Source organism: Diplotaxodon limnothrissa, linkage group LG1, assembly GCF_057381915.1.
Source record: "Diplotaxodon limnothrissa isolate DT_005_m linkage group LG1, D_limnothrissa_male_GT1.1, whole genome shotgun sequence".
Taxonomy (NCBI): domain Eukaryota; kingdom Metazoa; phylum Chordata; class Actinopteri; order Cichliformes; family Cichlidae; genus Diplotaxodon; species Diplotaxodon limnothrissa.
The window spans coordinates 2,890,487-2,908,654 of NC_140596.1; the positions used below are offsets into that span (position 1 = coordinate 2,890,487).

The window sequence follows — 18,168 nt, forward strand, 5'->3', positions numbered from 1 at the left end:
GTTGTTTAAACCCTGAACCTGATGTGCACCTGCACGCTGTAGCCGTGTAACCCAGAGTGACCGTTATTGGTCCGTTCAGTACTGCCGTTTGCTCTTACAGATGTTCATCCACCTCTGCCATCCTTCATCTAATCGACTGGAGGAGAAACGTCTCCAGCAGCGAGTGTTTAGGAGCAGAGCTTTATTTCTTCCTTCTTCACTCACAGAAATCCTGATATGTAGCAGAATCTCTGTATCACGTCGCCGCCCTGCAGACCGAGCGCGCTCCTGCCTCTGTGGTGGAGGTAATGAGCAGAAACAGACACCGATGTGAAATTTCACACACTTTTAATGTATTTATTATTCTGGCTCGTTCCATAAGGGATGCTATGTAATCTGTAATAATCTGGAGCTGGTATTGTTAGAGTCACTCGTGCTGCCAGCAGTTAATTCGCCCGTGTGTCGCCGAGTGTCATCGACTTCCTCTGGCTGTCACGCGCGTCTCTTCTGCTTTGAACACCGTGTTTAGAGCTGTAGTTAATCCTCATGTCTTGGATGTCTGACTGTCCATGAACGCACCAGAAGACCTGGTGAGTTAATCTGTCGCACGTGAGCCGATGGATGATTTGGGAAATGACGGTCCGGTCCTTTAATTTAAACACGATGCATGCTCGCCATCTTTACTTCTTCTTGATGAACTTCCTGCGGGTGGCGTTGGGGTTGGCCCGCCTCCTGCCGCCGCCACACTGGCCGTCTCTGATCTGCAGGTTGGCGGCTCGGCTGTAGATGTCGTTCTCACAGAACGGCGACGCTCCGGCCACGTAGTCCGGGTTGAAGACATCGGTCTTCTGGCGAGCCTTCCGGGAGAGCCTCTGCTGGGGGAAGCGCTGGTCCTCCACCAGCTGGGGGTTGGTGGAGTGTTTCCCCCCCTGAGGCAGAGGCAGCGTGTGCTGAAACACAAGACGGCAGCGGTCATGTTTAGGACGTTTAGACCCGACTCAGGCAGAACTGAAGCGGTCTGAAAAAACGATTTACGCTGCAGATGCGAACGCAGAGTCATTTTAGAAGTGATAAAACGCCGCGTCTCACCCGGAGCCCTCTGGGGTTCAACACTTTGGGGTTTTTGGAGAAATGCATCTGCATGCTGCCATCCTCGTTCACCGTCACCGCCAGCTTCTTCAGGGTTCTGTTCCCGCAGTGAGGACAGAAAGCTTTGTTCATGTCGCTCGTCGTCCTGGAATCGAAACATTTAACAGGTCAATGCTCCTGGACGGGCAACCCCTCGCTTTATTCTCCTTACAGCCTCTAAGAACAGGACAGGTCACTAACATCTGTCCGTCTGAGGAACATCTGTCCTCTCATGTTAGGTTTGTTCCAACCCTGCACTCCACGCTCCATCGTTCTGATCCACTTTAACATCTGTGCTTTTTCTTAAAGCAGGCGTGGGCGAACTCCAGGCCTCGAGGGCCGGAGTCCTGCAGGTTTTAGATCCAACACAGCTGATTTAAATGTCTAAATGACCTCCTCAACATGTCCTGAAGTTCTCCAGAAACCAGGTAATGAACTAATCATGTGATTCAGGTGTGTTGACCCAGGGTGAGATCTAAAACCTGCAGGACGCCGGCCCTCCCACCCCTGGTGTAGAGCCACTTTAATGGATTATATTCAGATTTTTACATGATGTTTTATTTTGACCTTATTTACATCTGTATCTCTGGAGCACCTTTATTATATTTTTCTATGTAAGCATCATTTTTACTGTGTTTTATTATTTTTATTTTAACCTACTCAAGCAGCAATTTAATACATTTATTTATTTATTTTATTCCTTTCATTGACTTTGTCCATTTTATTTATGTATTAATTTATCTTTATTCTTTTAATAAAGCAGTCCTGACATTTTCACTTGTTCAGCACCTTTATTCTACTCTTGATATAAATTTAAATGTTTTAAATGTCGTGTTTTGTATTTTTCGCTGGAACGGATTCGAGCTGCCTCCCTTTCAGCCTGAAGAGGTTTTGTTAACTTTGTTCGGACTCACTTGAAGCAGGCGTGACATCTCAGGATGTAGTTCCTCGCCTGCTTGATCAGCATCCCGTTCACAGAGAGAACGTGAAGTCCGATCTGAATGAGAACGTTCTGGGACACAGACAGCGAAAGCTTTTTGAAGTCCGGCGTAAAGCAGGAGAATATTTATTCACGCAGCGGTTTACTGAAACCATTCACACAAACCTTTAGACAGAAGGTGAAAAACAGCGAATGCACCGTCTGCATCCGTTACCTGCATGGCGAAGTCGGTGGTGAGACAGCCGACTTTGATGTCAGCTGGAGCCGTCCAATCAGCGGAGTCCATTTTCACCTCTTTGATGTTACCGGGAGTGATCCATCCTCCTCCATCGTCATCGTCCTCCTCGTCATCTTCGTCATCAGGCTCGTTCTCTTTGTCCTCGTCGTCCGATTGGCCCGCCGACGCCCTTTGCTCCGCCCTCTCCTCTGTCTGTGGTGATTCGTTGCCCTCTTTCTGTAAACAAACATCATCATCATCATCATCATCATCACTGCAGTCTGACAGGTGACAGAAGTTATGACTCAGTGAGAGATGTAAAATTCCTCCTTTGTCTCCTTGCTTCCTCTCACATGCATCCTTTCCTACGGGGAGATGTTGAGGAGGAAACCCTGTTTATCCCACGCCATCAACGTCAGGAACGTTTTCCACACGATTCACTATTTACACATTACAAGAATAAGACCTCAGATCACACTTGAACTACTTTTTCTCTTGAAATGTGCTGCAGGAGGTGGAGGTGGTGGGCATGCACATGAAGTTCAGAGGCTGCAACACAACAACAGAAATAAAAGGGTAATGCACTGATGCACTAGAGTCTGACTGGCGTGTGAAACCATGCAAACACAAAGACGCCTGCAGCCCTCAAAGTCTCATGGAGGCTCCTTTAAATATGAACGAGGTCTCCTGCAAACTGCAGCCGGTCACACTCAGCCACAAGCGCTCACTGAGGGGCTGAACCGAGGCTCAGAGGAACACAAAGGATTATTCTGAACTGTGAATCATGCAAAGCTGCTCTACGAGACTCCCAGCATGAAAACATTCTTCCCTTTCAACTCACCAGTAAACCCAGCAGCTCATCGCTGAAGGTCAGGAGCGGATCCCTCCAGAACAGAAAGCTGCTGAACTGGTCTCCGTCCGAAGTCGTCCGTGTGTCCGCTTGTTTCTGTCCGCCGCTCGATTTTAAACCCTCCGCTGGACCCTGACAGAGCAGCAGCGATAACACACACGCTGTGTTTACGTGCACAACCTGGAGACACAATCTCTTTTCCAACAACACGGCACCCAACTCCATTCATCCACCCATGCCTCCGTCCATCCATCCACCCATGCCTCCATCCATCTGTCTGTCCATCCATCCTTAGTGGCTGGGGAAAACAGATGTTCCTCTCTTCAGACATTTTCTCGGGAATTTCCACCCAGCTGCGAGCTTTAACCTCTCCAGTGTGTCCTGGTTCTGTCCTGGGTGAAACAGTTAACCTGCAGCGCTGCAGGTTTTCTGGTCGGACCCCCAAAGCACCCTAGCTGGCTCCCTTCAGTGTGGAGGACTAACAACCACTGCACGATGTTCCAAACCAGTTCCACATGTTTTCACAGGAAAAAACCCAGTAAAGACACAGCACCACAAAACCTCTGTGCTCAGAGGTGGAACCACGCCACTGGCTGTGGGAGGGGACAGACATTCACACATGCAGCTCACAGAGTCCGTCCTCCATGATTTTATTCTGTGGATGTTACTTTAAACTCTGCTTCTTTGGTCTTAGAACAGTCAGAATAATGGAGCTGGTTTCATCAGTGGCAGAGAGATTGTGTATGTGTTTGTAACAAAGGCAGCTCGGCTCGGTTTCTGAAGCTTCTCGCCTGTTTTCTACGATCGCTTTAAGACACGTTCACAGAGGAAAGGTTCTGAGCATTGAAACTATCTGTGCAAACACAGACGTCTGTGTCAGCAGAGGGATTTAAAACCCTCTGAGGAAGTCGTTACAGCGAGAGTCGGTGAGACTGTGAGGTCCAGGTGCTCCTCGTCCTCTCGCCACGGCATGAAGTCTCAGACCGTCACTTATCGTGCTTTTAATGTTTGTCGCATCAAAAATACAAAAGAATAGAAAAAGTCTGAGGAAATGAAGACGAGCTCCGAAACAACATCAGAACAAAGCTTAGCGTAAACAAAGCGTAAATAATAATAATGATGATAACTCCTGAACATCGCAGGTCTGAGCTGTAAGAGTGGAGGAGGAATTTTCCAGGAACGCCCGCTGTCAGTCTGTCCTCCTCCTTCTTCTTCTGTGTCCTCATTCTGTGGTCTGATTGGTTGGTTTGCAGACAGACAGGTAGACAGAGCCAGCCCATTGGTGGGGGACGGTGGGCAGGTAGGTGGGGGTGTATTCTGATTGGTGGACAGCTTGGCATGGAAGCTCTCAGCATGGCATGGTGCCCCCTCCCCCTGTCTCCTCCACCATCCATCTAATGCTCCTCACCTCTAACCACAGAATGTGTGTGTGTGTGTGTGTGTGTGTCGCCTGTTCGGCTGCTGGAGTCTTGTATTATCACTCATCAGCTTCTTTTGGAATTCAAGTCACCAGAAATTTACACGTTTGAGGTTTCATCTCATCCCAGGACAGAGAGGTGCAGGACGAGTTGGATAAATTAAAGATGAGAAATGATTCTTACATTAACATCTGGGAATAATAAAGAAGGTAAACGATGAAGGCACTGAGTGCAAAAGCAGCTTAAACCTGCATCCTTTCTGATGACCTGCAGGGGGCGACTCCTCAGTTTGAAAAAGAAGTGCTTTGAAAATATGATTTGTATCCCAGGTAAATACTTTCCTGGTGAGTTTATGGCCTCGGTTGCTCCTTTCAGGTCTTATCAGGTGTTTAATTTTTAAAATAAAGTTGTCTTTAGTGTCCAGAAGGACGGACGATAAACCCCACGTGACGATCTCCAGTTTCAGTCAGGTCTGGTTACAAAAAGCCATTATGGAGACGTAAAAGCACTCAGAGGCTTCGGAAGCAGCTGGAAGGTTTTTTATTTTATTTTTATAAAGCATTTAGTCCTTAATGGAGCGAGGCCAGCAGTGTGATCCCGTCTCTAATCCTCCTCCTCTCTGTGCTGCTCTCAGATGAAACTGATAAAAACACCTGCAGCTTTTTTTATTTACTCATATTTCTGAATCTGCAGCAGCTAAAACCAAACGAGCCGCCTCTCTCTGTTACGGTCTCGTGACGTCCGACTGTTGGTGGGTGTTTGAGTGCGCTGGTGTCCGGATAAATCCCGTCCCTCCCCCTCGCTGCTCTGTGGCCTGGCTGAGCGTCCTCGCTGATGAGCAGAGGATTGTGGGATTGCTTCCTTCCTTCCTTCCATGTCTGCACTGATAAATCTGAAAACACTGTTTGTGTCAGTTTGATAGGAACACTTCTGGTTGTTGCTCGTTCACACTGCAGTCAGGCTCAGTCTGAGGTTTCAGCCTCGGTAGATCGACTGACTCCTGCTGGTTTTTCTGGGACCACGTTTGACAGAAATGCTCGGTGAGAGATCGTATTGATTACCAGAAGCTAATTGAACAAATGTGACATGAAGACTTGGCCTCAGAGTCGATCTTCAGGTAACGTTAGCAAAGGTGCTGCTGTTTCCTGTATTAGCAGCGACCCGATGACTGTGGAGTAAAATCCTCCATGTTTCTGTGTTTTTGGTTAGAACAGGAAGTGTTATCATGAGGTTCTTGAACCATGACTGTAAAAAGCATGAAATTGGCCAGATTTAACTCTTTAACTTTAATTGTACGTTTCATGTAGAAGTTGGAGGAAGCCAGTGTGCTGAGCAAAGATCACGTCTGTCGGTGTTCAAACGCAGACGTGATCTTTGCTCAGGACACACAACTTATCTTTAAAAACACACCTGAATGATTCTTTGACTTGAAGATTTCTGTGGTGTAGATGGAGACTCTGCTCTGAGCACCAGTAATAATTCTCATCTAAAAAGTTTCCAGACTAAATTCCTGGTAAAAACTGGGAGGTGGTTTAAAAAAATGTCAGCGGTACACAAGAGAAATATTTGAAGCCAGTTTGTTTTCTTCTGAGCAGAGGTTAGTAAGGGCAGCACAGGTGTCTGTTTTATTTGTGGTCCGTGCAGAGGCGTTAGAGGAGAGTCTGCAGGAGCTGTCGGGATGCTTTGTAAACTGCTGACGAAGTCGCTTCACAGTGTAAGAACTTTGTGATCAGCTCTAGAAAGAGCGAAATGAAGAGAAACAACATGTTTTCACATTTATTGTCAGTAGTGTGGACATGGTGAGTTAAAGGGTCACATGACTGCTGGCTGACGCTCTCGTTTCTCTGCAGGACGACTGAAGCTGACGGCCTGACGGACGCCGCGCCGTCGCTGCAGGGTGTCAGCCAGCACCCTGAGGCCTCTGCTGCTCTTCCTGGATTTATTTCCTTCTTAGCCAACGACAGGAGCGGCAAAAGCGATCAAAGACCGATGGAAACTTTACAGGACAGGACGGTCTTAAATCTGGACAGACTGTTATGAGACGATGGCCAAACGTCTGGACTGCTGTGACGTCTGATATGAGCTGACAGGACTCGCGCTCCTCCGTCGGGACTCAAAAAAATCCTTATTAACCCTGAAATCAGTATCTGCTCTCCAATCAGTATTTCTCATTGTTTCTTTGTTGCACTTTAAACTTTTAGATCATTTTCTAACCCGAACGTGGCTGATGATGTGCATAGATGCATAATGTGTTTGTATATTTATGTTTGACATGCTTTAATTTTTTTCTTTTGGAGAATACGGGCACATGAATTTTTCCGCTTTTGTTTTTTTTGTGATCCTGTTGGGGGAAAACTCTGTAAAAGACCCAGGAGAAATAAAGACACAATGAGACAAAGTTACTTTCTTTATCAAACGTGTACACGGGTGAGCTGCTAAGGACAACTCACACCATGCACAGTGGCTTGGTAATTTTTATAGGAAAGACAGTGAGAACAGGATAAGAAAATACAAAACAAATAAAATAAACAACTCCATATGTGGCGCTAGTCTCGTCAGCAGAGAGCTGGGAGAAGGCTGTGAGAGATAAAACAATCTAAAACAATATGTCCCAAAACAGTATGTCTTTGCTGAGAAAGTCTAAAAAGATAATTCTAAACTAATCTAACCATAGACAAAAGGGCATGCTTGCACATTTAAAAGAAGGTAAAGAAACATAGAAACATTTTTCCTGTAACATTCCCTCCTGTTTAACTTATTTTAAATGTATACAACAATTGTCTGTGAAGATTATTTATTAAGTATCTTAAACAATTTTTAATTTTTCAAAATGTCAGCATAGCAGAAATGGCAGTCATTTGGTCTAAAGAATAAAACAAAAGAAAATAATAAAAAGAAAAACATAGGAAATGAAAATCATAGTAAATGAAATAACAAGTGGAAAAAATAATAAAACTAAAACTACAAAAAAATAAAGGATAAAAACCTTATATTTTAAAACGAAAACTTACAAAAAATAAAAGAATGAAAAGTAAAATGAAAACTTTATATTTTAAAAATGATGAAAACCTAATATGTAAAATGAAAACTTCAAAAAATACAAGGATGAAAACCTTATATTATAAAATGGAAACTTCAAAAAATACAAGGATGAAAACCTTATATTATGAAATGAAAACTTAAAACTTCTAAAAGTACAAGCATGAAAACCTTATACTTAAAATGATGCAAACCTTAAATTGAAAACTTTATGTGTAAACTAATGAAAACTTCATATTTAAAATGGAAACTTTATGTTTAAAACTGAAGACTTCAAAAAATAAAATAAAAGCATGAAAACTTTATATTCAAAATGAAAAACTTTATGTTTAAAAGTCAAGACTTCAAAAAATAAAAGTATGAAAACTTGCATAACCTACTAATGTTTTAATCAGTGCATGATCACTTGACAAGTCATTTTTAATCACCACGTCATTTATTAGCAGCTAGTACAAGTTCTCCTCTAACAGAATTGCAACGGGATGTTGTTCTTCTTCAGGCACGGCAACATAAGCAGTCATTGTAGTTGTTATCATCTGTGAAATCATTACTCTTAGGCATGGCAACACACACAACACTAATATGAGCAGTGCTATCATGATGAGACCTAGAAGGAAAAATGGCTTTGCTACAGCAGCCAGCCATGAACCGCTGAACAGCCAGTCCAGCCAGCTTTGTGCTGTAGCTGCTCCAGGTGTGTGTTCAGTGACATATTTTTGCAGAGCGGTCAAATTCTGCAAAGCTTCATAAATGTCTCCTCCAGTTTCGTATCCATCAGGGATAAAAGTGCAACATGTTTCCCCGATCAGCTTGCAAACTCCTCCTTGTGATGCTGTTAGCAGGTCTAGTGTCAGTCTGTTCTGCAGCACCATCGTTCTGATGGCCTGCTGTTCTCCTGCTAAGGCGGTTCCCAGGGTCTTAGTCAAGTTGATGTGTCGTAGCAGAGCATATCGGTTGATTTCCACATGATCTCGCACCTCGGCAACTCCAATGCCGGGGATCAAGCTCTGTAAGAATTTCACTCCTCCTCCCCAGATGCGAAACTCTCCCGGCACTCCAGTGTCCACGGTAATGCTGAAAGAATTGGGGGAGGCGATGTCCACTTCACGTCTCTGCCGGCTGCTTGGGTGATGTGCAACACTTTGCATGAAGAAAACGTGATCTGATAATTCCACCAGGGCGCACAGACCTCCCCAACCTTCAGGGAGTGACAGATAAGCCTTGTTGCCACATAGGAAGTACCAGTCAGCCAAAACTCTGGTTCCTCTGCTGCTGGGTGCCGTCCGTGCACATCCTGTCTGGTACTGAGTCTTTGTTTGTAGTGGCATTCGGTAGCTGTAGTCGGAGCGACAGTTTAGGCCCATCAGCGTCGTGTTACTGGCACAGGTGGCGTTGATTGAACAGGTCATACACTTCCTCTCGTTCCTTGGTGGGCAGAAAGTGTATATGGACTTACATAGGTGAGTAGGCAGCTCCCCCACTGCCCGCGATCCATTGTTCATCACACATACTGGCAGTTGTGATGCGTTCAGTTTGTTCAGTAGAATTACATCAGGCAGCGTGTCTGAGACTTGGGGCCAGGTCAGTAGGTAGGTCTGTCCGGAACAGTTCACATTTGTGAGTGATGATGACCTCCAGGTTGCTTTTGCTGGGATGCTGTAGTTGGCTTTGGACCAAAGAGTACCGTAGCCTGGATGTGTTGCCAGGCCCAACAGACACCAACTGCGATCTTCAGGTATGCTGTACGGCCACAGGCCAGACGTCTGTGAGGATAGGGGCATATGGGTACATGCATAGCAGTCAGTTTTGTTATTCAAATGAGCTGTAGTGTTCATAAACTGCCACCAGAAGTTAGTGGCGTATCCATGGGGAAACTTGGTGTACTTTCCTTTGTCATACAGTGTCTGCCTTTTCTCCATATAGCGTGACTTGTTGTCCCTCACGGAAGCAAAGGTGAGGAGCCCGGCCATGGTCAGGGCCGCTGCAGTTGATAAGAGCCACCACCTCATGACGACGGAACACGCCCTCCTGTCGCGAGTAGACCCCCCGGCCAGGAAAGCTGACCCCTCCACCGGGCGAGATCACAACAAGTAGGCAAGCCTGCCGTCAGCTGTGTTTAGATGGCTTCACTGACTCGCCTGCAGTGACTCTGATGGACCCAGGATGGTCGTTCCGCAATTTTGCAAGCGGTCGGTGTAGTGAGGAGGACTTGGTATGGCCCCTCCCACCTGGGTGTGCTCCAGTTTTTCCTTTGGAGCACCTTGATCAGAACCCAGTCACCGGGCTTTAGTCTGCAAGACACTGGAGAAACATCATCAGGTTGTTGATTATGTACAATGATCTCTTTGTTTTCTAACAGCTTAGACATCCATTCTGCTAATGTGTTTTCTCTGATTGCTTTGTCTATTGGTTGACTGGTAATAGGCAGTGGAAACGGCCTGCCATGAATGATTTCAAATGGAGTTAGTTTATGGGAGCCTTGTGTTAAGCGCATCCACATCTTCACTAAACCCAAACATTCAGGCCACGGCCTTCCTGTTTCTGCCATGCATTTCCTGAGCCTTTGTTTTATAGTGCCGTTAGTTCTCTCTACAAGGCCTGCGCTCTGAGGGTGATAAGCACAATGGTGTTTTATGCTGAAACCGAGTGCTTCAGAGACCTTAGTGATGACATCATTTACAAAATGAGTGCCGTTGTCTGATCGTATCAAAGCTGGAATGCCATATGTGGGTATGAAGTGATTGCACAGGCACTTTGCTACTGAAATTGCATCTGCCTTTTTCACTGGATAGATTTCCGGCCACTTTAAGAACACGTCTATAACCACTAGGGCGTATTTTGACCCTTGACATTCGCTTAGTTCAATAAAATCCATATGAATTGTGTGAAAAGGATGAGGCGGAGTTGGAAAACGGCCTCTTCTTGGTCGCAGGTTACCTTGAGCATTATATTTTTGACACGTCATGCACGTTCTGACAAATTGTTTTGCTGAAGTTTCAAAATTTACAGTGTAGAAATGAGAGTTGACAATACAGGTCATTCCCCCCGATGACAAATGCGTACAGCCATGAGTCACTAATGCTGCCATCTTGTGGAGCGATTTTGGCAACACTGGCTTGCCATAACACATCATTAAATCGTTTGTCAGAACTGCACCGTGTTTTAGCCATTTTGCCTGCTCTGCTGTGCTTGCTGCTTTTTGTTCACTTTGCAACACATCCAGTGGAATCTGATGCGTGTTTACTGCCATTAGTGTCATGTTTGTCTTTTGTGCCGCCTGTTTTGCGGCACTGTCAGCAAAATTGTTGCCTGTAGTAATAAAAGAGCTATCAGTTTTGTGTGCTGCACATTTACACAATGCGAGTTGTTGTGGTAAATTTATTACAGTCAGCAGTCGTTGTAAGAGGCTTGCATGCTGGACTGGTTTACCGGTTGATGTAATCATTCCTCTGTTTTGCCAGAGCTTTGCAAAATGATGCACAGCAGAGAAAACATACTGGCTGTCTGTATAAACGTTTATTTGTTTATCTTTGTGTATTTCACATGCACGAATAACAGCTATCAGCTCAGCGCTCTGTGCAGAATATGAAGAAGAAAGTGGTTTTGCTTCTATTATTCTACTGTCTGTGGTTACTGCGTAACCTACACAATTACGGCCTGTGTTGTCTTTAGAGGCCGATCCGTCCACAAAGACATCACGAAAACCAGCTTGTGGCTCAGCATGGATGTCAGGGCGGGGTTTGGTGTCTTTGTCTAATTCTGCATGGCAGTTGTGCACATCCCCATCAGCTGGTGTGCTCACTAGAGTCCCTGGATTCAGTGTGCCACATTTTTCCAGTGTGATGTGAGACTGTGGTAGTAAAATGCCTACATACGATAGCTGTCTGGCATGAGTCAGGTAAGAGAGATTGGCTTGCAGCAGTATAGATGTGACAGCATGCGGGACCTTCACAACTAATTTGTGCCCTAAGACAATGTCTGCTGACTTCTTTACTGCTTCTGTGGCCGCTGCACAGCTTTGGACGCAAGTCGGCAGGCCCGAAACTACAGCGTCTAACTTACACGAGTAGAATGCTAAAGGGCGCTGTTTGTCACCAAAAGCCTGTGTCAGAACTGCCTTCATGTAGCCGGCCCCCCCATCAACATGCAGCACGAAAGGCTTGTCATAATCAGGCAGGGCCAGGACTACATTTGTTTGTAAAGCCACCTTTAGGTTAGTAAATGCTGTGTCTGCCTCTACCGTCCACGTTATTGTGTCGCGCAAAGCGAGGTTTTTGCCATAAATCATGTCTTGGAGTGGCTGAACTGTTAGTGCATACTCTGGAATCCAAGCTCTACAGAAATTACACAAACCTAAAAAACTCATCATCTGTTGTTTTGTTTTAGGTTTGGGTGTGTTTTGCACTGCCAGCTTTCTGGTTCCCAGCAGTGTTTTGCCCTGGCCTGTGAGTGTGTGTCCGAGATATGTAACGTTATCACTCCACAGCTGCAGTTTGTGTTTTGAGACTTTGTGGCCCTGTTCAGCCAAATGCTGTAGCACAGCAAGTGTGTTGTCTTTGCACGCCTGCTGTGTATGACCGGTTATTAAAATGTCATCTACATACAGCAAGTATTGACCTAGCTGTGGGAGCTTACAGCTAGACATTGACTTCTTCAGTGCTTCTGCATAGAGGGTTGGGCTATTCTGGAAACCCTGGGGCAAACGAGTGTATGTGTACCTCTGACCCTCAAAGGTGAAGCCAAACAATGGCTGTGAGTCTGGATGTAGTGGAACTGAGAAAAAAGCGTTTGAAAGGTCGATTACTGAGAACCACTGTTCGTTCGGTGTGACCTGATTTAAAACAGTGTGTGGATTAGCAACCACAGGTGGGATTTGTTCAGTCACTTCGTTTATAGCTCTCAGGTCATGTACTAGACGGTATGCACCCGTGATAGCTTTTTTAACAGGAAAGATAGGAGTGTTACAGGTGGCTGTCTTTGTTTTTATTAAAATTCCTGCCTTTTCCATGTCTGCTATCACTGGGCGAATGCCATGTCTAGCCTCAGTAGTGAGTGGGTATTGAGATATCAGTGGTCTGTGTTTTGAGAGAGGTTTTACTCTTACTTCATCTGCATTTTTTATAAGGCCTACATCAGCAGGGCCTGTAGACCAGAGAGTTTTAGGCAGCTGAGCTAGTGCTGCCTGATGTCATTCAGTTAATTGTGCATGTGTTTCAGCGGCATCGGCTAGGTGTACAGCGGGCCTGACTGCGACCAGCCAACCCAGTGTGTGTCGGAAACAACCCGTCCGGCGGCCTTGAAGCCAGCCTTCATGAGTGTCTTCCGTTTTTTCATAAGTGTCTGCTTCAACCCTGGCTAACACATTTCCTAAATCCTTCCAGTCTGAATGATAGTCATGCGCTACAGACACGTGTGGCTTAGGCATGCGGTTCAAAGCCTTCACGGCTGCTGATTGGATTACTGAGCACACTGCATTTCCCGACTTTGTGACATACAGGTGTTGTAAAGTCAAACTCTGTTGTCCTAGCTTCCACACTTGCTGATCGTAAAGTGGGTCTGGGCCTGGAGTTTGTTTAAATCTCAACGTGTTGTGATAGTCAGTGGGTTTCTGGAAATAGGATGTGGGGGGTGTATATTTGCGGGCCACATTGTGTAGCTTTGTGAGCTCGGGCAACTCAAGAGTCCAGTAATAATGTGGGACACCGTAGCCTTGAGAGAGACACACGTTGCTGCTGTGTGCCGTGTTAATGCTATCTGGCTCTGGAGTGTTGTCATTTAGCATGCATTCAGCAATCATGCCATTCTCTTCCGGTACCACGCCTATCTTGAGTTCTGTCAGAGCATCTCTTCCTAGTAGGTTTACTGGGCATGACGGGTCATATATGCATTTAATGAAGCACCTGCGGCCACTTTCGGTATGCATTAGTTCTAACGGGGCAGTTAGTTGTTGTACAGTGGTGTGGCCTGTGGCTGACTTCACAACTAATGTGTCTTTTGAGTACTGTAAGTTTTTAGGCGGCTGCCTTAGAACCGTTTTACATGCTCCGGTGTCACACAACATTTGGATTGGTTGCCCGTTCACATGAATTAGCAGCATTGGTTTGTATTCTGACCCTAATAGCAATTGTTCTATGTTAAAAACTTCCCCTCCCTCATCAATGTTCATGTCTTGTGTGTTTTCTAGTCACATGTCATTGTTTACCATAGATTCGCCACTGTTTTGCCTGTCATTGTTCCTCCTACTATTATGTGTCTGTGGCTTACTTCTGCACTCTCGTTCAAAGTGACCTCGTTTTCCACAGTTGAAACAGGCATTGTCTCTTTCATATCTGCTGTCTCTGTTTCTGTGTCTGCGGCCTTGCTGTCGATTACCTTGCTTCCCTTTCTGTCTCTGATAGCCTCCCGAAAATGCAAGGAAACCTGTCTCTGAATCTATGGTGAAGACGTCAGCCTTATTTTTCTGTTTGTGCACTTTTGTGGCGTGCTCAGCATGTAACAGGGCATCCGGCAGGTTGCCAGTGTTCATTCTGACCCAATGTTTCTCTACATGTGCTCTGATTGGTGGGAGCAGGCCATTTAGAAACGCATTTTTTAATTGCTGCTGGAATGGCGTTGCATCGCCATCGGCATAATCTAAACCTGAATGCTGCCTAAAAACTGGGCGCAGGCGGTCTAAAAAATCTGATGCAGTTTCATTTTCTTTCTGTTTTACCTCTCCTATTTTATTGTAGTTTGGCTTGGGGGCCAGCTGTAGTTTCACACGTTCATAGAAATTATGTAGTTGGCCTTCTAATTCAGGGTCACCTGCACGCAGGGGTTGTGGTCCGTTGCCGACCACTAAAGAATCTAAAGGATTATTAATTGCCCCCCCAGTGAAAGAGCCTTTCACTGAGCCAAACTTCAAACCTAAAAGATCTTGAAGTACCTGGTACATTTCATGACCGTTTAAATACCACTGAGTCCTAATTGCTTCAACTGCTCTCTTCCATGTGTCAAAACCGTCATGCAGGGGCGGGACATCTTTAAGAACATTTTTGCGATCCTCATGTGACCATGGTCTAAACACAAGAATTGTGGGGTGTGCGTCTTGATGCCCCATAGGTCCAATCGGCTGACCATATCTGGGGTTAGGTGAACTTATTAATGGAAATACTCCTGGGGGGCTTGGGGGGTCAGGCCATGTTTCCCTGCCTACATGATCTTCCCCTATATCTGCTTCAGGTGCATGTGTTAATGACATTTTAGCTAAATCTGCCTGCACTGAACCGTAAGGGTTATTCACAGCTGCATCTTTGTCTGTTTGCTTGGGAGTTGATGCAGAGGCAGTAACATAGGGGGGGAGGGGCTGCAGCCGTTGCTTCAGGCACCTCACAGCTTTGCTTTTGTTTTTTATTCTGTCTCTTTTCTCTATTCTCAGCACGTCTCTGTTGCTCTTTTTTCCATGCATCTAGGAAAGTTAATTCACTTGTGCGTTTTCCTTTCTTTCTAAGATTTGTGGTTGCACTTATTTCCTTTAATAAGCTATCTTTGAGCTGTGTTAAAGCTGCGGGGCTGCACGTACCCTCCCACCCAGGACATGACGTCTTTTTAGGATTACGCCATCTCCTTGCGCTGATTTTTCCTGCACCTGGATATTTATTTTCTATCCATTGTTCGTCATTAATGAACTTTTGTGTATACTGCCCATTATTGGCAAGAGGTTTAGAGGTTTTATTCCCCATTTTTCAATTTTTATTATTTAGTGTATCTTACTTATGTATTTATTTAGTTATTTATTTTTATTTATACACTGGCAATACAGCTGCTATCCACCTTCGCTGATATGAGGAATGAGAGTGGTTGCTCACACGCCCTTCTACTTTCGGACTATTTCCAAAAGCGGTGTGAACTTTACGAGGCGAAACTCGACCGTTCTCCCAAACCACCAGCACTTCAGCGAACAGCAGTGAAAGAAAAACACAGTAGGAGCGGCTCAGTCTCTTATTGGACCGTGAAAAGTCAGCTTGCTCCGTTAGTTACAACAATACACACATACATTCACATTCACACTTATTCGCGCGATCGGAACCCTTATAATAAGGGGAGCTGCCAGTCTTTCTGTAGACGAGCTACTTATTCCCTTGACCCAGCTGGGGGAGCTACTCAGAGCTCCAAACCTAACCCACAAGAGTGGGGAGCTTCCAGTCGACGAGCTCCAAGCTACCAGCCGACGAGCTACTTTAAACCCACAGAAGTGGGGAGCTTCCAGTCGCGACGAGCTGCTTTCGCTATTTTAAATTCCCTGAATTTAAAATACGATTTTACGCAAGATTGTGTCAGTGTGTCTGTATCTACCTGGTCAGTGTCGCCGGGTCTGGTCCACCTCGATCGGGCCCCACCACCGTGGGTCGCTTTCTAAGAACGTTGGCCAAGACTCGAATTTAACGCCCTTGGTCTTTGACCACACACCTAGTGTGTGGGCTGTCGACAGACGAGCAACGTGGACTGGTCACGGAGATGGGACACGATGGAGGCGCTCCGGCTCGAAGGACCAAGAAATGTTGGGGGAAAACTCTGTAAAAGACCCAGGAGAAATAAAGACACAATGAGACAAAGTTACTTTCTTTATCAAAAGTGTACATGGGTGAGCTGCTAAGAACAACTCACCCCATGCACAGTGGCTTGGTAATTTTTATAGGAAAGACAGTGAGAACAGGATAAGAAAATACAAAACAAATAAAATAAACAACTCCATATGTGGCGCTAGTCTCGTCAGCAGAGAGCTGGGAGAAGGCTGTGAGAGATAAAACAATCTAAAACAATATGTCCCAAAACAGTATGTCTTTGCTGAGAAAGTCTAAAAAGATAATTCTAAACTAATCTAACCATAGACAAAAGGGCATGCTTGCACATTTAAAAGAAGGTAAAGAAACATAGAAACATTTTTCCTGTAACAGATCCAAATTTAATTTTTTTTGTCTCCATCTGTTTTTAATCTTTTTTTCTCTGCACCGTGTTCGATGGAGGATTTTCAGGCTGAAACCTTAAAGTGTACTTTTTTTCTTCATAAAGTTTAGATAAATTTTAAGGTTTTTTTTCATGTGTGTTGTGTTCCCATCTGTAGTTTCTGGAGGCTTTCCTCCTTTATCCAATCAGGGTACTCCACTGATCCCAAGCTGTCCAATAGGACGTGAGCAATACGAGGAAATCTGTACGTCGCGTCTCAGTCTTCTGCTCCGGTGGACGTTCCTTTTATTTCAAACTTCCTTCAGCTTGAAGAACAAAAAGACTCGAATCGTATCTAAACTCATTTCTTCTCTGTGTGCTTCTGCTGTCGTCTCTTCACCTGTTTGGAGAAAACAAAAACCTCCAGGAAGCCACTGGTGACCTTTAACCTGAGACAGAACACGTGTAGCTGTTGACTTGGTGCGAAGTGGACTGTTAGCTGTAGCTGTAGTAAACAGGAATGCTTAGAAACGCGATGAGCTGCTGTGTGTTGACCTGATGATCAAACTCTGCTTGCTGTTTTTGTTTTGTAATTACTTTTTAATAAACGCTCCAGAACAAACGCACACGTCGGCATCGTGTGGACACAAATATTTAAAAGAGCAGTAAAAAGGAGTGTTTGACACACCATCACTGTAGATTTGAAAATGACATGACCAAGAGGTGAGTTGAGTTAATCTAAAGGGCGTTAATAAAATGACTGAATTAACCACTTTTTTCCCCTAGCACCACTTTCAGACTCAAATAACTGGACAAACTGAGCTGAGTTTGTGATTAAACCTCATTTCCTGTCTATGCCTCCAATGTTCCCACACAGCTTAAATCACATTTAAGGATCGCATCAGTCAGGAAGGCTTTAGACAAAAGGTGAATGATCATTTCTACCTGCAGTAATTGGCTCCGACTTGATGTCACCTGTTGACACCTGCTCAGTTCCTCAGGCTGGCGGAATAGGAGAAGGTGGGCTGCAAAGCGGCTTGCAGGTGCAGAGATTTGTTTAGGATGTGTAGATTTGCCAGGGCCGTCACAGAGTTTAATTTTGAGGTGCTTCAGGATGTTTCAGCTCTCACCCAACCCAAGCTCTGATAGGTTCGTTGCATTTATAGTCCGCTGTCCTAAGGCGTCCATGTTTCCACACAGACACACGGCTGCTGCGTTCACGGACCTGCTGTTTATCAGGAAAATGAGACTTGATGTCCTTCAGCTGCCGGCTGATCGCCAAAATGGACTCTGAGCAGAAGAAGAAATCATCAGGAAACGACCCAGTAACCACAAAACAGGAGCTGAAACACCTCTGTCGTGTGTTTTTGTGTCGTGTGTTTTTCACTGTCGAACACGTGATTTATTGTTCGTGTTTCATCTATAAACTGAAACGTCGGAGGCGCGTCGTCTCCTGATGTCTCACAGAAACGTGAAGCTGTGCTGGACTCACCGTCCTCTGGAGGAGCGGGAAAAGGCTCCGACATCTTAGGAGGAGTGCGAGCTGGAAGAGAGGAGAACGAGGAGCTCAGACTGCAAAATAAATGTGACGACATGAAAACAAAAGAAGAAATGACGAGAGTGTCTTTGTCCTCATTAGGATGAATATTTTAAAAAGGCACAAAGAACCAAT

The 18,168-nt window shown here is 45.2% G+C and overlaps 2 protein-coding genes across 3 annotated transcripts; both read right to left on the bottom strand.

Annotated features, from left to right (window-relative positions):
- Positions 1 to 249: 249 nt before the first annotated feature.
- LOC146639231 (RNA-binding protein NOB1-like) lies at positions 250 to 3,339 on the bottom strand. Its single transcript, XM_085351230.1, has 5 exons — positions 3,106 to 3,339; positions 2,262 to 2,501; positions 2,022 to 2,119; positions 1,069 to 1,213; positions 250 to 929 (listed from the first exon to the last, which is right to left on the bottom strand). The coding sequence occupies exons 1-5, from the start codon at positions 3,337 to 3,339 to the stop codon at positions 660 to 662; spliced, it is 987 nt and encodes a 328-aa protein (XP_085207356.1). The 3' UTR covers positions 250 to 659.
- Positions 3,340 to 7,973: 4,634 nt separating this feature from the next.
- LOC146639232 (uncharacterized) lies at positions 7,974 to 18,168 on the bottom strand. Of its 2 annotated transcripts, XM_085357029.1 has the most exons (4): positions 17,989 to 18,168; positions 17,442 to 17,786; positions 15,906 to 16,124; positions 7,974 to 9,872 (listed from the first exon to the last, which is right to left on the bottom strand). In XM_085357029.1, the coding sequence occupies exon 4, from the start codon at positions 9,578 to 9,580 to the stop codon at positions 8,018 to 8,020; it is 1,563 nt and encodes a 520-aa protein (XP_085213155.1). In that variant the 5' UTR covers positions 9,581 to 9,872; positions 15,906 to 16,124; positions 17,442 to 17,786; positions 17,989 to 18,168; the 3' UTR covers positions 7,974 to 8,017. The 2 variants fall into 2 exon arrangements, with proteins under 2 accessions (XP_085213155.1, XP_085213105.1); XM_085356979.1 differs by having other exon boundaries at positions 17,442 to 18,168.